The 19229-nt window shown below is 41.3% G+C and overlaps 1 protein-coding gene across 3 annotated transcripts in view; it reads right to left on the reverse strand.

Annotated features, from left to right (window-relative positions):
- LRP5 (LDL receptor related protein 5) overlaps positions 1–19229 on the reverse strand; it is a 206345-nt gene that overhangs the window by 167294 nt on the left and 19822 nt on the right. For all 3 annotated transcript variants that reach the window (XM_065402655.1, XM_065402657.1, XM_065402656.1), the window contains exon 2: positions 9260–9457. In XM_065402655.1, the coding sequence (XP_065258727.1) occupies positions 9260–9453 (194 nt within the window). In that variant the 5' untranslated portion in view covers positions 9454–9457. The remainder of the gene's footprint in view (positions 1–9259; positions 9458–19229) is intronic.

Here is a 19229-nt window from a genome sequence, read left to right on the forward strand (position 1 = left end):
GGGTAGCTCAAGCCAGGTGGGTAGTGCTGACTGCAGCATGTCCAGAAGCTTGTGTTGGGAGTCTTTAACCTCATCAAGGGGTATCCAGGAGTGTCAGCCATGCTCTTCACCAGCTCCTGGAATTGGCGAAAATCGTCGGCCATCGATGGTGGTGGAGGCATGACTACCTCGTCCAGAGACGAGGATGAAACAGAAGTTTGAGGGGTGGCTTCCTTATCCACCCTCATCCCCCGCTATTCAAAGGTCTTCTCATGTTGGGGGTTTAAATAAATAAATAAATAAATAAATTAATGGAGATATCCTATCTCCTAGAACTGGAAGGGACCTTGAAAGGTCATCGAGTCCAGCCCCCTGCCTTCACTAGCAGGACCAAGTACTGATTTTGCCCCAGATCCCTAAGTGGCCCCCTCAAGGATTGAACTCACAACCCTGGGTTTAGCAGGCCAATGCTCAAACCACTGAGCTATCCCTCCCCCCAAAACCTTGTTGGAGAATGCGGGCATCGATCCCGCTACCTCTCGCATGCTAAGTGAGCGCTCTACCATTTGAGCTAATTCCCCTTCCTTTGGTAGAAGAGACTGTGTAACTCTAGCCTCTTGGCATAATGGAGCTGCAGGTTTGGCAAATGGCTGCCGATACGCTGCCCAAGGATCCCAGTATGGCCACTGGGGGGCCTATGCGGGAGAGGGAGTGGCAGCCAGGATCCCACCACTCCTCTCACAGACAAGGATCCTTGTCAAAATATGGTTTCTTATGCTAATGTGGAGAGTAACCCCATACTGATAAAGAGGAGACTGACTGAATGTCTCCTTCATCCTCCTCAATGTCCTCCAATGGGGAGGCCCCAGTAGAAAAAGGTGGAGAATCTTGCAGTACTGGGGAGCAATGGCAATCCAGTGGCTGGATCTTGGCACCAAGAGTCATTCAGTACCCAGAAGCACTGGGGACTCCAGCTTGTCTAAAACTGACTGGTCTCTGGAGTAGCAAAATTCTTGTGGTACCAGGTGAGTCAGTAGCGAAGCAGCAATTGAGGTGGATAGTTGCGTTGAGGTGGATAGTAGGTTGATCTGGAGCGTGTAGGCACAGTGGCCAAAGGTGTCTTGGTGCTTTGATTGTGCCAGTGCGGACAATGCTGAGTGAGAAGGCACCGATGGAAAGTCTAATGTAGATGGTGCCAATCTAGAGGAATGTATATCTGGGCCTCCCTATCCTTTATTAGATGGTAGCAGGGGCCTGCTGGAGCCTTGCTTCCCTGACGCGCTCCAGGATCTCCCAGCCCCACCACTACTGGAAGAAGGGTCCTTTGCCTCCACAGTACTGAATTGAGAGGTCAAGGCCTCCAACACAGGAGATGTGGCAGGAGATACGGACTTTTTGGGAGCTAGCTACTTGTGGTGGGAGACCGAGCTCCTCCTCTTTGGAGCTTTCCCTGAGTCCTCCAAAGTCTTCTCCCTCTTGAGGGAGACCAAGCCAAAGGGGCACTGGAGCTGTCCGGAGACTAATGTACACTGGGGAGGTCTCCTGACCTGACTCGGAAGCAGGTTGAAGAGAGCAGTCCCTCATCAGAAGCCTCAAATTTAGTTTCCCAATTCTTCCATGCTCCAGATTTGAAAGCTACACAAAAGTTACCCTTTTGGGCAATATGGGACTCTCCCAAGCAATGGATACCCTTTAGAGTGGCCGTCACTGACTGGGATAGCATCCCAACAAGAGAGGCAGCATTTGAAAGCTGGTGAGCCAGGCATGCCCAGACAGGCTAGATAAATTCCCTTGAAAAAAGAGGAGGAAACCCCCCCAAACCTCTCACTGTTATCTAACTTATTCTGCACTAACAAAAACTAACACTAACTAGAAACACCAAACTAACTAAAAACAACTGTAGAACATGTCATGGCATGCACAAGGCGGACATACTACAGCTCTTTCTCAGGCCAAGGCGGTAGAGAAGGAACGGAGGTGATTTGCCCGAGCAGCTCTATATACTCTCGGTGTTCGGCACAAGGTTTTATAGAGCACACACACAGGCTGAACAGAGGCTGCTAATGGAAAATCTCCAATCAGGAGCTTGAGAGGCGCAAGGGTACCTGAAGAGGAGAAGGATGGACTGAAAACCACACAACTGAGAAGTTTGGAGCTGCTTCTAAACTTGGCGTTTCAGGCCAGCTCTAACTTACAAATTTAGCCCTGGTCTACACTACGAGTTTAGGTCGAATTTAGCAGCATTCGATCGATTTAACCCTGCACCTGTCCACACGACGAAGCCATTTTTGTCGACTCTCCATGACGAGGGGATTAGTGCTGAAATTGACCCTGCTGGGTCGAATTTGGGGTAGTGTGGACGCAATTTGATGGTATTGGCCTCCGGGAGCTATCCCAGAATTTTCCATTGTGACCGCTCTGGACAACACTCTCAACTCAGATGCACTGGCCAGGTAGACAGGAAAAGCCCCATGAACTTTTGAATTTAATTTCCTGTTTGGCCAGCGTAGCGAGCTGATCAGCACAGGTGACCATGGAGTCCCAGAATCGCAAAGGAGCTCTAGCATGGACCAAACGGGCGGTACCGCATCTGATCGCTGTATGGAGAGACGAATCAGTGCTATCCGACCTCCGTTCCAAAAGGCGAAATGCCGGAATAGTTGAAAAAAATCTCCAAGGGCATGAAGGACAGAGGTTATAATAGGGATCCGCAGCAGTGCAGCGTGAAGCCTACCAAAAAACCAGAGAGGCAAACGGCTGCTCCGGGTCAGAGCCCCAGACATGCCGCTTCTATGATGAGCTGCATGCTATTCTAGGGGGTGCCCCTACAACTACCCCACGCCTGTGCTTCCCTCCTCCCCCACCCCTCCCGGACTACCTTGGCAGTTATCCCCCGATTTGTGTGACGAATTAATAAAGAATGCCTGAATTTGAAACAACAATGACTTTATTGCCTCTGCAAGCGGAGATCAAATGGGGGAGGGGATGGCGGTTGGCTTACAGGGAAGTAGAGTGAACCAAAGGGGCGGGTTTTCATCAAGGAGAAACAAACAGAACTTTCACACGGTAGCCTGGCCAGTCATGAAACTGGTTTTCAAAGCTTCTCTGATGCACAGCGCGCCCTGCTGTGCTCTTCTAACCGCCCTGGTGTCTGGCTGCGCGTAATCAGCTGCCAGGCAATTTGCCTCAACCTCCCACCCCACCATAACGTCTCCCCCTTGCTCTCACAGATATTGTGGAGCACATAGCAAGCAGTAATAACAATGGGAATATTGGTTTTGCTGATGTCTAACCGAGTCAGTAAACTGTGCCAGCGAGCTTTTAAATGTCCAAAGGCACATTCTACCACCATTATGCACTTGCTCAGCCTATAGTTGAACTGCTCCTTACTACTGTCCAGGCTTCATGAGCCATGGGAGCAAGAGATAGGCTGGGGTAGGTGTGACCGCGCAGTGCTGCCGACTGGGAGAGCAGCCTGAGGCAGAAGCCTCCCACTGGCATGATATTCCAGGCAGGACTGAATCTCCATTAGATGAAACTTAAAGACGAGAATGACCTGGAGTCATTCCCATTTTTGTCCAGGCGCCCCCGACCGACCTCACCAAGGTTGGCCAGGAGCACCCATGTCTGCCCAGGTGCCCCTAACCAACCTAACTGAGGTCGGCCAGGAGCACCCACGGGATGACGGCTAGCAGTTGTATTGTACTGTCTGCCGTCCGCAAGGCAAGGCAAGGGGATGCTGCTGTGTAGCACTGCAGTACTGCATCTGCCAGCAGCACCCAGGAGACATATGGTGACAGTGAGCGGAGCGGGTTCCATGTTTGCTGTGGTATGTCGTCTGCATGGGTAACCCAGGAAAAAAGGCGAGAAACGATTTTTTGCCATTGCTTTCACGGAGGGAGGGAGGGAAGCCTGACGACATGTACCCAGAACCACCCACGACAATGTTTTTGCCCCATCAGGCATTGGGAGCTCAACCCAGAAATCCAATGGGCGGCGGAGACTGCGGGAACTGTGGGATAGCTACCACAGTGCAATGTTCCAAAAGTCGACGCTAGCCTCGGTACTGTGGACGCACACCCCCGACTTAATGCGCTTAGTGGGGACACACACAATCGACTGTATCAAATCAATTTCTAAAAAAATCGACTTCTATTAAATCGACCTAATTTCGTAGTGTAGACATACCCTTACGTTCTGATCCTGTAACACACGCTCTGCAGGGAAACCCCCTGCTCGTGTGTGGAGTCCCATTCACTTTCACAGGGCTATTGCTCTGAGTCAAGCAATCAACTGCATTTATTTCATTGTAGGATCTGAGCCCTATTCATCATTCTGCAGTGCTTTCCCTCATGTTACATGTCTCTCTTTGGATTGATTTCACATTCCCTCCAATTTTCCTTAACCTCTGGATAAATATTATAGCCCCAATCATCACAACAGATTAACCCTATTTTAATTAAACACTTTTTTTTTTTTTTTTTTTTTGGAGGTATGCCACTGATTTGTGATGAGCACAACTGCAAACCACAAAATGTCATTTTACAACACATCTTTTGTATTCAAGAGATCCAAAAGTTTATGCACACAGTAACAACTTGGTGCAATTCAAAGCTCAGCAGTTTTTGGTGTAGGGACATTTTTATAGTAAGTGGAAAGCAAGTATGACAAATTTCCAGCTTGTTAAAAAAAACAAGTCTTAATTGCTTGTTTCTAGTGTTGTGAAAAAAAATCACTCTATTCAAACTGCAAAAACATTCCAGATCAAAGTAACATTGGCTAATATAGACATTCAGAATCTCCAAGATAGTACTTTGAAAGTTCACAGAAGTGAGACATTCCCCAAGGAAGGGAAAAACAGAAGAAAATATTTCTTGTAATGAATGGCTTGTCTACACTTACAGCACTGCAGCTGCTCTGCTGTAGCGTTTAGTGAAGACGCTACCTATGCCAACAGGAGAGCTTCTCCCATGGACGTAGGCACTCCACCCCCCTGAACAGCAGTAGCTATGTCGATGGGAGAAGCCCTCCCGTTGACCTAGCGCTGTCTACACCAGGGTTAAGTCGGTATAACTACATCCCTCAGGGGTGTGGATTTTCCACACCCCTGAACGACACAGTTATACCAATATAAGTCTGTGATGTAGACGACCGCTAGTAGTCAGACCTTCATTTGTACCATTTGTGTGCAGGAAGTAGGGGAGAGAAGAGAGGTTAACACTGATGGAAGACAATCCTGTTTTAGTTTCATAAACATAAGCTAAATTTTCATAACGGTCTTGAAAAATTACATACAAATTTTTACATACACCTATTTGTATATGCCAGGGGTAGGCAACCTATGGCACGCGTGCCGAAGGCAACAAGCTAGCTGATTTTCAGTGGCACTCACACTGCCCGGGTCCTGGCCACCGGTCCGGGGGGGCTCTGCATTTTAATTTAATTTTAAATGAAGCTTCTTAACATTTTAAAAACCTTATTTACTTTACATACAACAATAGTTTAGTTATATATTATAAACTTATAGAAAGAGACCTTCTAAAAACGTTAAAATGAATTACTGGCACACAAAACTTTAAATTAGAGTGAATAAATGAAGACTCGGCACACCACTTCTGAAAGGTTGCCGACCCCTGGTATATGCAAAGCTCATTTTATGCACATATATTAGGTAAGTATTTACACATGCATATTCAATGGTCTTTGTATGCAAAACTTTTATGTGCAGTTTTGGAGGTAGAGTTAAGGCTGCTTTGAAAATCTGATTCTGTAAACAATCAACAAGTGATTTCTCATAGTAATAAATCACTAAAAGAATAAAGAAAAACCTAACCTTTGGTATTCTTACCTTCACTTTCCACCCTTTGCTGTAATGCCTTTTCTAATAAGGATGATATCTGAACTTGTGTAACTTTCTAGGTCTGGAGCATTTGTATCTAACTATGCACTGTCTTTACTTTTTATTATTTCCATCCACAACAGGATCCTCTCCCCCCTGGATTATGTGCCTTGAACAACTGAGACTTACTTTCAAACTGAAGCCTGCTAACATACAGACAGATAACTCCAGTAATTTTAAATCAACTACACAGAATGCAAATTACTGGTTTATTTGAATTTTGAAGTGATAGGGCCTTTGGGGGAGGGAAGGGATTTGTAGAACTGAAGGATTTATTTCTTGACAAATTTCAGGTGAAATTTATTTTGTTTTGTTAAAAATAAAGACTATTCAGGAATAAAGCAGCCCAATGCTATTTCAATGTCTATTCTACAATTATATTCAAGTTTGAACTGCAATATAAATCTAACTTGTCACCAGATGCCAAACAGTTTACTTCATTTTTTGATTTTCTAAATAAATGTATCAGTGGGGAAAAAATTGAACAAAAATCCCATGAAGATGCACTATCAAGATCAAGATCAACACTCACCTTTTTTGATTAAAAAAAAATACCACAGGCCTAACATTCTAGGAAAGAGAACTTATCATACAAATGGCAGTAATATAAATTATTTATAGCTGACTGAAATTCTGCCACTAGCTTTACTATACAGTGGACTAGTGCCTTTATTCAGCTGCATGGACTCAAGGATTTTCCAGCAATGTGTGCTACATTGGGCTATCCTGACACCTGGTGCATATTCATGCTCTCCAAGACCAGCTACTAAAGTGTGCAATACAAGTGTATTGTTGAGCTACACTGATTTCACATCCAGAGCGGGGACACATTAATTCAATATCTGTATTAAAATGCCATCTGATTTATGGTACAATATAACTGGAAAAAGAAACCATGTGCTAAGCTGTCACAAGACAATTTGGACAGAGTTCCTTTGAAATGGAAGACCCTGCTTGGATTTGAGCATTCAGGAAACTCGCTGCCGTTCTCCTCCATAATATAAGCAAATTAAACACTACTTACTAACTATTGTCTGAACATCCTTACACATGAAATAATTTGGAGTGAAGTCAATGGGAGTTGTGTGCACAAAGGAACCACAGGATCATATTTAAAATTGAGAAATAACCAAAATACCCTCTTTTACAAAAAACAAAAACATTTCAGATACATTATATTGTGTAGAAATGTCAGTTCATAGTGAGATAGCACACAACCCCAAAACTTTGAATCAGCTACAAGTCTTTGAGATATTATCCCACATCTGAAAAGTTTCCCTCCCTCGTCACTACCTCTGTGGCTCCCTCTGTGTTACTAACTTTGTGAATATTATTAAAATTAATAATATCACACAGCTCTTTTAAAGCCCTTTGCATCAGTAAATCTCCAAGCGTTTTAACAAAGAATGTCAGTATCACTATCCCTATTTCACAGATGGGAAAACTGAGACACAGTATACCTTTCTCTAAAGCACTCTTGAATACAGTTCACATGAAAGATTTTATTTTATTTTATATTATACTGGTATAAAAAGAGGTGCATAATACAAAATCCATCTGAATTTTTAACAGGTTGGATAATTGGCTTCGTAAGAGGCAATTTTTGGTTATCTGAAACACATGAATCATGTATATTATACAGACGTATCTATAATTTCTATTTTGCCCTCACGTTTTTTCTCCCACTGGGACAGCAGTTGTTGCCAACTTGAGGCTCTGTTCCACTATGTTTTAACATGAGACCTGTAGTTCTCAACCCGTGGCCCAAGCAACACACAGCTGCGGCCCATGTGACATCCTCAGGGTCATACAGGTAGTGTGTGTGTACATATATATGTATAGTGTGTGGATATGGCCCACATAACACAGAGAGCTGCATATGAGGCCCACAATGGAAAATAGGTTGAGAACCACTGCATTAGACAGTTTACATCTCCAGGATACTTTCCTTTAGAGTGATGGCCACAATCTCAGCATCGCAAGTGGGGTTTCAGGACAGAGAGAAGATTCAAGCTGGACAATGGAATTCTGAATGCGTATGGTCCTTCATTTTAAACAAAAGCTGTGCACCTGTTTAAGATTCAGGATGAGGTGCGCACATATAGCTTTGTATATATGCAGATAGTGCATTACGTGGTGTTAGCATTTAGGATCCTTGGGAAAGATTTTCTAAGGTACAAAGGGGAATCAGGTGCCTTACTGCCCTTTTTGCCTTTAAAAATAAATCTTCCTCTACTGTAGTAATATTAAATAATTTAAACATTAAAAAGGCCAAACAAATTAAGTTCACAGGAAGATTTACTTCTGTCATGCTCTGCTCACCACAAGGATATCTGACTGCTTAATAAAGCACTTCTTGGATACCAAAGTTTGAGGCCTAAATAACTGGATAATGTACTTTTAAATTAAGGTGGTGTGTTTTGGGTTATCTCAAATCACACCAGATGGCCTTTTTTTAATCTGGCATATGTACATGTGGCTACACCTTAAAGCCATTGGGAGACTGAAACTGGTGCAGAATGCAGTGGGTTGCTTACTGAGTGGGGCATCTTGCTGGAAGCCTATGACACCAGTGGACCGGGATCAGCATTTGGTCTCTGGATGGATTTTAAGGTGTTGGTTACGATCTATAAAGCCCTAACAAGCCCGGGACTAGCCTCCCTGAGGGATTACCTCACTCCCCATGGCAGACAGCCGGAGCTGTGATCAGCAGGGATGCTCTAGTATGATCCCCTTTGTAATAAAACAGGTAAGGTGACTGGCAGGGCGTTCTTTACGAGGGCTCAGATTCTGGAACCTGCTCCCAACACTTGGTCCAAAATAGCACAAACTTGATGACTGGGCATGCTGCAAAAGACACTTGTTCAACAGGGTGTTTGGAGAAGGCTGAGGGATGCTCCCAATAATGCTGAAGGGGTGGGAAGGATTTCTGTAGGTGGCTAGCTGACTGAGTTCCTGTTAAAATAATTACTTTCATGCTGCTGGAACTTTACTATATCATTAATGATGTGGTAGGGCACCTAGAGCCTTGGATAGGCATCTTTAACCATTTTAAAATATATAAATGTGCCTAGAGCAGAAAAATTATACTGTGGGGGAAGATTGTAACTGGCCTACAGTAGAATGCTGATGCAAATATTCTAATTATTCTTTAACAAAAATAGAACCAGTCTTATGAATGCCAGGAATCCATACATGTTCATAGGCATGCTAATGATAAGGTTAGCAAGATTGATAGGGTAGATATACATAGTTATAAATGACTACTGAAAAAAGCACTAGCATAAAATCAATGCTAGTTATGAAAAAGCAAACGTGCATGCATACACGCAAATGCACACACCCTTCTCTCACACTGATACAGACCAATCGGAAACATACCTAAAGGAACCATCCAGATTTGCTCTATGAATGAAACTCAGCTTTGCATCAGCCCAGTATAGCTTCTGCTCATCAAGATCTATCGTGAGTCCATTAGGCCAATAAATGTCTGAATTAACAATTATTTTTCGAGTGCTGCTATCCATTCCTGCCCGTTCTATTCTGGGTGTTTCTCCCCAGTCCGTCCAATACATGTACCTAAAAAAAAAATAACAAAAATGCGTGTGTTAAGAAGTTAAAATGCTCACTCATTGAAAGTATCAATCACATCTTTTTCTGAAATTTGAAGTATTATTTTTATTTATATTACTGTACAGTGGCATAATTACACACATACCTCAAAGCTTTTACTAAACACACACACACACCAAAATTCCAGTGGTTCCAACAAGTTCCTGCAATATAACAATGTATTTCATAAACTTACCACACTGTATGAGAGCTTACCATTCATCTCTCAATCTTAGAGTAGAGCCGGAACGTCAAAAGCATGTACAACTGTGTGCCTCATTCGAAGGTTCAACTACTACAACTGCATGTACTAATCACATTGATACATGCAAGCGACCAATTGCGCATCCAACTGGCCAATTAGCTCATACAATCATAGTAATTGCGCTCAAATTTTTGTAAGTCTGTAGACCACAAGGAAAGAATGAAGGTAAACGGCAGTGTTCCTTTAAACAAATAAAAAACTGAATGTTTTTGTATACTAGCGACATCTCATTTTAAAATTTTGGTTTACAACAGTCAGGGGTTGTTGTGTTGTTGTTGTTTTTCCTCATACCCAGGCTTGAGTTCAGGATTCTGGTTTTCCTCAGTTAGCAGCTGATGATTTTGCTATCACCTAAAGCAGTATTAAAGAAAGAAAGCAAACCCTTGCTCTGTGTTATCAGCATCAGCAAGGTCACCCCAACAGCACAGAATCTGGAATACAGACATCACCAGGTGAAAGCCCTCCTAGTCCATCTTGTATTTATATCTAACTTTTAATTCTATGCGCATAACTCTGAAAGAATAAATGAGAAGCAAGAAACATTTCCCTTCCCTCAGTTCAAGTGGAGAGTGAGATTGAGGGGCAAGTGAGAGAAGAATGGGTGAAACTGAAAAATGGGAAGAACCATCTAAGGATAATGGCTACTGCTATATAATATACCAGTTTATGTTGTCTCGGTCCTCACGTAGCAGGTCAGCTCTGCCCTATACTGAGTGGAATCCCAACCCTGTTCAGTTGCGTGTGATCGTGTCACCCTTCAGTGGATGATGCCCGCTGAGGTTGTAATTCTTTACACCACTATTATAAAACCTTTATAAAACCATTTGCAAACAGGGAACACACATTGCATCCCCTTGAAGAACTTACAACATAAATAATAGAAACCATAGGAAAACAGCGTATATGACCACAAGAAAGGTGGAGAACATAAAGAGGGATCTGAAGTAAGAGAGAATGTGTGCGCAGAGTGGATGAATATAGGGAAAGTATTCCAGGCATAAGGAGCTGCTTGAAAGAAGATATGAAGCTGAGAGTGGGAAGAGGAGGCCAAGCACATATCCCCAAGGATAGGGTTGGACTGGGACTCATGATATACAAATTTGATTCCTGAGTCAGCCACACTTCCACTGTGACCACAGACAAATCACTAGGGCCTTGTCCACACAGGAAAGTTCTTTCTATACCCGCTAAGATGTGACCTTAAATCATCAGAGTTATACTCAAAAACAACAAGAAGTCTGGTGGCACCTTAAAGACTAACAGATTTATTTGGGCATAAGCTTTCGTGGGTAAAAACCCCACTTCTTCAGATGCATGGAGAAGTGGGATTTTTACCCACGAAAACTTATGCCCAAATAAATCTGTTAGTCTTTAAGGTGCCACCAGACTCCTCGTTGTTTTTGTGGATACAGACTAACAAGGCTACCCCTCTGATACAGAATTATACCGATAGTACCATCCACGCCTTCCCTCACCCGCAGGGGTGGCCACACTCATTCTGGTGTAAGAGAGCTTAAAAAAAAAAAAAAAAAAAAAATCTTGTGTCACTTCAGGAAGGGATTCAAGCTAACCCAAAAATGCCATTCTATAGACTGGAATAAAGGTGTCCACAATGGGGAAAAGAGGGTTAAACCAGTATAACTGGTAGAACTCTCATGTAGACAGGGCCTTAATCTCAGTTCACCATCTGCAAAATGGGACTAATCATACTCCCTCCTTCTCTCCTACCCCTTGTCTTTCTTGTTTATTCAGACTGCAAGCTCCTCAGGGGAAGGACTGTCTCACAGTAGGTGTATTTAAAACACCTAGCATAACTGGCCCCTATATTTTGGGTATGGCCTCTAAATACCAAACAACAGTTTACAACTAGTTAAATAAACATCTAATCTAATGCAGTATCCAGGGAGTTGAACCGTTTTCCAACTATAGGTATAGAAAATTATAACAATGTTTGATAAAATATATATATATATAAAAATTCAATGTAATAAAACAAAACAAAAAACCATTGAAGATAGCTGCTGTATCACAGGAGACACAACAAACTACTGGAGAAAGAAATATGGGGTATAAATTTGCTTTATAAAGCACCTTTGGTGAAGTGTCCCCAAGGCATTTAAATAGCAATCATAAAGTGTGCCAAATTGGAAATAAATTCAAGCATGAACTTAATATGCTGGGTATAATTTGAAGTTACAACATGAAAGATATACTTTGAAACACAATGTTGGTTTCAAAAGCAGCACAGTCATTGGAGCAACAATCTATTTATGATTTGTAGCAAATGCCATCTGTTCAAATAAGTAATAAAAAATTATCTATTAAGTGTCACATTTCCAAAGAGTCAAGATGATAATAAAGTGAAGCCACAGAAACCTTTGTCTTAGGAGGCAACACAGAAAACCACGTTTTCAAGCAGGTCCCATTTTCTTACCATTTCATTGATGTTTAAACAAGTTTACTATTCACAATCCTGTCCAGAGGACTTAAAAGTAATACAATAACTGTTGAGCAGCATTTAACTTAGAACAAAGAGAAAAGATCACCGGGGGGGAGGGGGGGGGGGCAGGGAGGGGGGCGCAGACAGACAGACTGGCCTTTGCTTGGTTTTGTTCTCCCAGGTGCACACATTCAGACGACTCATGTCTTTCTGTGTTAGTCTCCTGGTCAGAAATAATCAATTATATTTGCAGCTGAAACAGGTCATGAAGAAAGGCTCGAATGCAGGGGGGGAAAATAGGAAGTTTCAAAATTCCCAAAAGATAGAGTAAAAATTAGGGTTGTCAATTAATCGCAGTTAACTAAAAAATTTAATCATTAATCGCAGTTTTAATTGCACTGTTAAACAAGAGAATACCAATTGAAATTTATTAAATATTTTTGGATGTTTTTCTACATTTTCAAATATATTGATTTCTATTACAATACAAAATACAAAGTGTACACTGCTCACTTTATATTATTTTATTACAAATATTTTCACTGTAAAAATGATAAAGAAATAGTATTTTCCAGTTCACCTCATACAAGTACTGTAGCGCAATCTCTTTATCATGAAAATGCAACTTACAAATGTAGATTGTTTTGTTACATAACTGCACTCAAAAACAAAACAATATAAAATTTTAGAGCCTACCAAGTCCACTCAGTCCTACTTCTTGTTCAGCCAATCACTAAGACAAACAAGTTTGCTTACATTTATGGGAGATAATGCTGCCCTCTTCTTCTTTACAATGTCACCAGAAAATGAGAACAGGCGCTCGCATGGCACTTTTGTAGCCAGCATTGCAAGGTATTTACGTGCCAGATATGCTAACCATTCGTAGGCCCCTTCATGCTTCAGCCGCCATTCCAGAGGACATGCTTCCATGCTGATGACGCTCGTTGAAAAAATAATGAGTTAATTAAATTTGTGACTGAACTCCTTGGGGGCAGAAATGCATGTCTCCTGCTCTGTTTTACCCACATTCTGCCATATATTTCATGTTATAGCAGCCTCGGATAATGACTCAGCACGTTGTTCATTTTAAGAACACTTTCGCTGCAGATTTAACAAAATGCAAAGAAGGTACCAATGTGAGATTTCTAAAGATAGCTACAGCACTCAAACCAAGATTTAAGAATCTGAAGTGCTGTCCAAAATCTGAGAGGGAGGAGGTGTGGAGCATGCCTTCAGAAGTCTTAAAAAAGCAACATTCCGATGCAGAAACTACAGAACCCGAACCACCAAAAAAGAAAATCAACCTTCTGCTGGTGGCATCTGACTCAGATGATGAAAATGAACATGCGTCGGTCCGCACTGCTTTGGATAGTTATCGAGCAGAACCCGTCATCAGCATGGACGCATGTCCTCTGGAATGGTGGATGAAGCATAACGGGACATATGAATCTTTAGCGCATCTGGCATGTAAGTATCTTGCGATGCCGGCTGCAACAGTGCCATGTGAATGCCTGTTCTCACTTTCAGGTGACATTGTGAACAAGAAGCAGGCAGCATTATCTCCTTCAAATATAAACAAACTTGTTTGTCTGAGTGATTGGTTGACTAAGAAATAGGACTGAGTGGACTTGTAGGCTCTAAAGGTTTACATTGTTTTGTTTTTGAATGCAGTTATTTTTTGTACATAATTCTATATTGGTAAGTTCAACTTTCATGATAAAGAGACTGCACTACAGTACTTGTATTAGGTGAATTGAAAAATACTATTTCTTTTGTTTTTGACAGTGCAAATATTTGTAATAAAAAATAAATATAAAGTGAGCACTGTACACTTTGTATTCCGTGTTGTAATTGAAATGAATATATTTGAAAATGTAGAAAACATCCAAAAATATTTAAATAAACGGTATTCTATTATTGTTTACAGTGCAATTAATCGTGATTAATTTTTTTAATTGTTTGATAGCCCTAGTAAAAATTATTTCTTCTACAACACAGACTTGGTATTTTCTTGGAGAGTTCTCGCTGCAAAGTCTGAGTGAATTTTACATTACCTTAAATCCCAGAGGAAACAAATCCTTTAGTTTCTTCAGCAGCATAGGAAATTATCAAGAAAACACAATAGAAAAATAAGAATTTGCCACACCAAATTGGACCAATCATCCATCTAATCCAGTATTTTATCACCAGCAATGGTCCTTACCAGATGCTTCAGAAGAAGGTGCAAGAAATCCCATGATGTCAATCATGGAATAACGTGGCTGTGTAGGGACATTTTCTTTCTAACAAGGGTCAGTTAGTGGTTGGCTTATACCATAAAACATGTAAGTTTATATCCCTGACATTTTTACCTAATGTAACCTGTGGAAACTATTATTCCCTTGTCCAAAAAAGGTCCACTTGTTTCCTCTGGCCTTGGAGAGAGATACGGGGATTGAGGCAGAAGCCAATGTATTGGAGTGTTCATATTTGATTACATTACTTGATAGGAGTGAGCAGACTGCATTGCATTGTTGTATGTGTCAGTTTAAACAATTCTAGGTTGTGGTGCTGTAGCTGTATTGGTCCCAGGATATTAGAGAGACCAAGGGGATGAGATAATATCTTTTATTGGACCAACTGTCAGTGTCAAATCCTTTTCTGAATCCCACTAGGCCACTGACCTCAAAAACTTTTGACAGTGAGTTCCACAAGTTAATTATGCGGGGGGGGGGTATAATGAGAGAGAGAGAGTTTTTCCTTGGATTGGTTTTAATTTGGTTCCTTTTAATTTCATTGGATGCTTCTGCGGTCTAGAATTTTGAGAAAGGAAAACTCCAATGTTCCATAAAGTACTTCCCAAATACACCTCCTATTGTGTCCCTTATTATGTGTTATCTCTGAATTACATAATCTTAATCTCTCTCCTCATATGGAATTTTTTCCCTTGCTTGTAATTTAAGTTCATACAAAATATGTAAACAGAGAGAATATGTCTGAAGCTTACAAAATGCTTTTGGATCCTCAGAAGAAGACATTGAAGTGCAAAGTATACTTTATACGGCCTGATTCAAACTCACTGAAATCAATGATAAACTTTACATGAAATTTTTTTTTACACCCCTCAGCAACACTGCTAGGTCGACCTAAGATTTAGGTGTAGACCAGGCCTACATTAAGCCTAAATGTGTCAGCTAACATCTTCCAAACCCTAGCCTCGACAAGGCCACTGTGACTAGGCACTGCTGCTCTGAACTCACATATTTTGGGCGAGGCAATAGCCTTGATGCCAAAATGTCCTGGCTTCTGTGGATTTATACTAGTTTAATTGTATGGTAATTCTTTTTTAAAGGAACCACCAATCCAGTGACAACTGTTACAGAAGAGTCAAGAATCTTACTGTGCCCAGCTGGAAACCTGCACATTAAACATGACTTTGCACTATTTTAAATAGTTATAGCAGCCCCTCACTCATCATTAATATATTTAGAATTATAAACACAAACCAAAAAGGAGCTCTAAGTGTCCATGACAATTATTTAAAAGTAAACCCAGATATAAAACCAGCAGCAACCTCCTGCATGTACAGCAGGAACTAATTAAACCTTACAGCAGAAGGAAACAAAGAAGGAAAAAAGATGCCACCTTCCCTAAAAATACCCCTTGAGCAACATCTTCAGATGAAGCTGGGAAGCAATTTCCAAAGCCCAGGGGGCCCTGAAGAATCACATCCTGCCAGCAGCTGCCTTTTTCTTTTATATCAAAAGGGTTCCAGCTTGGGAGACTCTGATGACCCCAGCTGTGGCCATATAGCATGAGCTGATGCACGGTTCCACAAGAGGACAAGTCTCAGGCCATGCAGAGCTTTACAGGACTAAACCAATAAGTTACACAATACAACTGGAAACCCACACACTGCATGAAGTTTGCTTGATTTGCCTGCACACTAAGTATACTCCCAATATTTAGCAGATTACCAGGGACCATATTCATCCTCAGCCATGTGCGCCTGACTCCTGTAGAATTCAAGAGGAGCTGCACACACGCAGAGTTCAATGGGAGCTACACGCAGACATACCCAACAATACAATATGATCCACGGGTAATAGAAACCTGCAAGGAATGTCTAGCAATTCCCAGGGGCATTTATCAAAACAAATATCACTAGATCAACAGGCAGTGAAATGGTAATGTTATCAGCATTTCTGCAATGGGTTATTTTTCTCCTATACTTGATCCCTTGTGTTTTTTAACCTGGAGTACAAAAGGTGCCATGTAATAACAACTTCTATTTTACAATCCAGTTACTTTTATTCTGCATATCTGCATTAGGCATGAGTATTATCATTTTAAGGAGTATGTTGACTGGAAAGACAAAGTAGTTGTTTTTAAAAATGTTTCCTATTTTATCTATAATTATACAGCCCCATTACCACAGTATCTGCGACCACCTGAGCATTTGATGCATTTATTCTCATCACCCCTGTCAGGTAGGGAAGTCCCATTATTCCTGTTTTACAGATGAGGAACTGAAGCACAGTCAGGCTAAGTAACTGCCCAAGATCACATATGAAATCTGTGTGGAGCTGGGAACTGAACCTATGTCTCCTTAGTCCCAGTTACTGATCATTGGAGCATCTTTCCTCCCAGCATAACATCTTCGCTGTTCTGATTTTGTACTGATCAAATAACCACAAGTACTACACAGAGATCTATATCATGCACTAATTAATAAAATGTCACATTTAAAATCTTTGTCTATGTGAGACTACTAAGATCACAAAGTATGGACTTTTTTACCCTCCTTCTGTCTTACAAAAAGTGGCAAAATCAATTCAAATCAAATTAAGTACAAATCTGATGCTGGCTGAGATATTGTATGCCAAGGTGCAACCCAAAACAGAAATTATCTGCGAGAGTTAGAAATCCCAGGAAAAAAACAAGTTTATTATGGAAACACTGACATAAGCTTAGTTAAAGCAGCACTAGCAAACTCTGCTGGAACAATACCATTAAAACAAGATTCCAGAGTAGCAGCCGTGTTAGTCTGTATCCGCAAAAAGAACAGGAGTACTTGTGGCACCTTAGAGACTAACAAATTTATTAGAGCATAAGCTTTCGTGGGCTACAACCCACTTCTTTGGATGCATATAGTTTACCAGAGGAGTCTGGACATTAAAATAGCTCAGTGTAGGTATGTGAAACAAGCTCAGAAATCCTCAGGTATTCTAGGAGACTGACATGCTCACAAATCTAGTTAAGTGGTGTGTAAAAGAAGCCAGCTGAGAGGGTCTTTTACTACTATTACCGTAACTAACCAAAGAACTGTGCCAAGGAAAGGGAGAGGGGGAAAGGCCAGGAGTGGGAAGTTCATATAGAAGCCTGAAATTCAGAAGCAGGAGAATGGAAGAAAAAACGTTAAGCAACAGGGCTTCCGACAGCAGCATGGACGCCTTGTAATTAACAAATCAGCATAGTCATAAAGCATGCCTTTTTAGCGTGAGGGGACGTGAATGTGTTACTGGAACATGAACACGTTGCATGTAATGAAAATATTTTAAAAAATTTCTCCTGATGTGATCACAGTTGGCAAGATTGAGGCTTCAGGCCCACCCTCAAACTAACCCATGCATCTGCTAAATAAAAGAACATTGGAGGCTTCTATTGAACCTATCTTGTGCCAGTGAGACAGCTGTGGCACGGTACCTGAGAAATCTCAAGAGCAGAATTCAGTAAAGAAAAATCCACATAGATAAAGCGATACTAAATTTTCCTAATTTATGTAATGTTCAAATACAGCTTTTACATTAAGCACTTTGCTTTTTCAAAGCACTGTATGCAACATTTATCAATCCTTATAGGAACATAAATAAACAATATCTTCATTTTTAGGAACGGGTAAACTGAGGCAGAAAGCAGCAGTGAGGTGCCTAATATGACAGCAGTGTTGCCTAGTGGATCAGGCACTGACTGACCTCAGTCCTATCCACAGCTCTGCTCCTGGCCTGCGGGGTGAACTTGGCCAAGCCACTTTGACCCTATATGTCTCAGTTTCCCCATCTGTTAAATGGGGATAGTGATACCTCTGAAAAGCACTTTGAAGTCTACTGATTAAGAGAGACAGGTATTATCATCATCATCATCATCATCATAAATTGGCAGAGGTAGGATTAGAACTCAGCTGTTTGACTCTCATTCTCCCTCATAGGTATAAATCTTATAAGTGTTTGGCCAACATCCTTCCTATAAGCCATTAAAACAATTAATCACAACAGGGTGTGCAACTGCTCAGTAAATAATCAACTTAAACTCACCTGATAACAGGTATTTAAACCAATTTAAGAACATCCACTTAAGAAGGCTGCAATGATGTCTACACAAGGCCCAAGGCACCTAAATGAAGTAGCCAGATTTTTTCAACTGCTCAGCGCCCAGCATCTCCCACTACTCACAATGGAAGCTCAGCACTTGAGAAAATCTGGTCATTTTATTTAGGTGCTTATATGGGAGCTGTGTTCTTCTGAAAATGTGGCCCTGCTCGTGGGTGCTGAGCACTTAGAGATCTGAACCAAAGTGTCATTTACCATATTTTACAAAAAAACTCACTGGATATAATAGGCTTCCAGGAACATTATTCGCTAGAACATATTATGGGTGTTAATTTTACAGAGTATCCAACCCTAAAGGATATACACAACCTGTGTGACTTTATTTAAACTAAAAAAGCACCAGAGCGCTTCCATAAAAGTTACAAGTTACAGCCATGGGTAAAGATGCTTCAGACAATCATCCAAAGCTGACAATGTTTTAAAACAAACAGTCCCATAATTGTGCCTTAACAAACCATAGTGACACATTTGATTTTATGCACCCAGCTCTGCTTCCATGTGGATAGCAGCTAGAAGATAAGAGCATGGTAACATTTGCCAGGCTTTGCAGAAATGATTAACATTCAGGTTACAAATAACTTTTATTTCTTTAGGAACCATTCAGACAGTTGCAGAGGTAATAAAAATGAGGCACTTTTAGCAAGCAGCACGCATTGCGATCCTTCA

Source organism: Emys orbicularis, chromosome 4 (assembly GCF_028017835.1).
Source record: "Emys orbicularis isolate rEmyOrb1 chromosome 4, rEmyOrb1.hap1, whole genome shotgun sequence".
Classification (NCBI taxonomy): Eukaryota; Metazoa; Chordata; order Testudines; family Emydidae; genus Emys; species Emys orbicularis.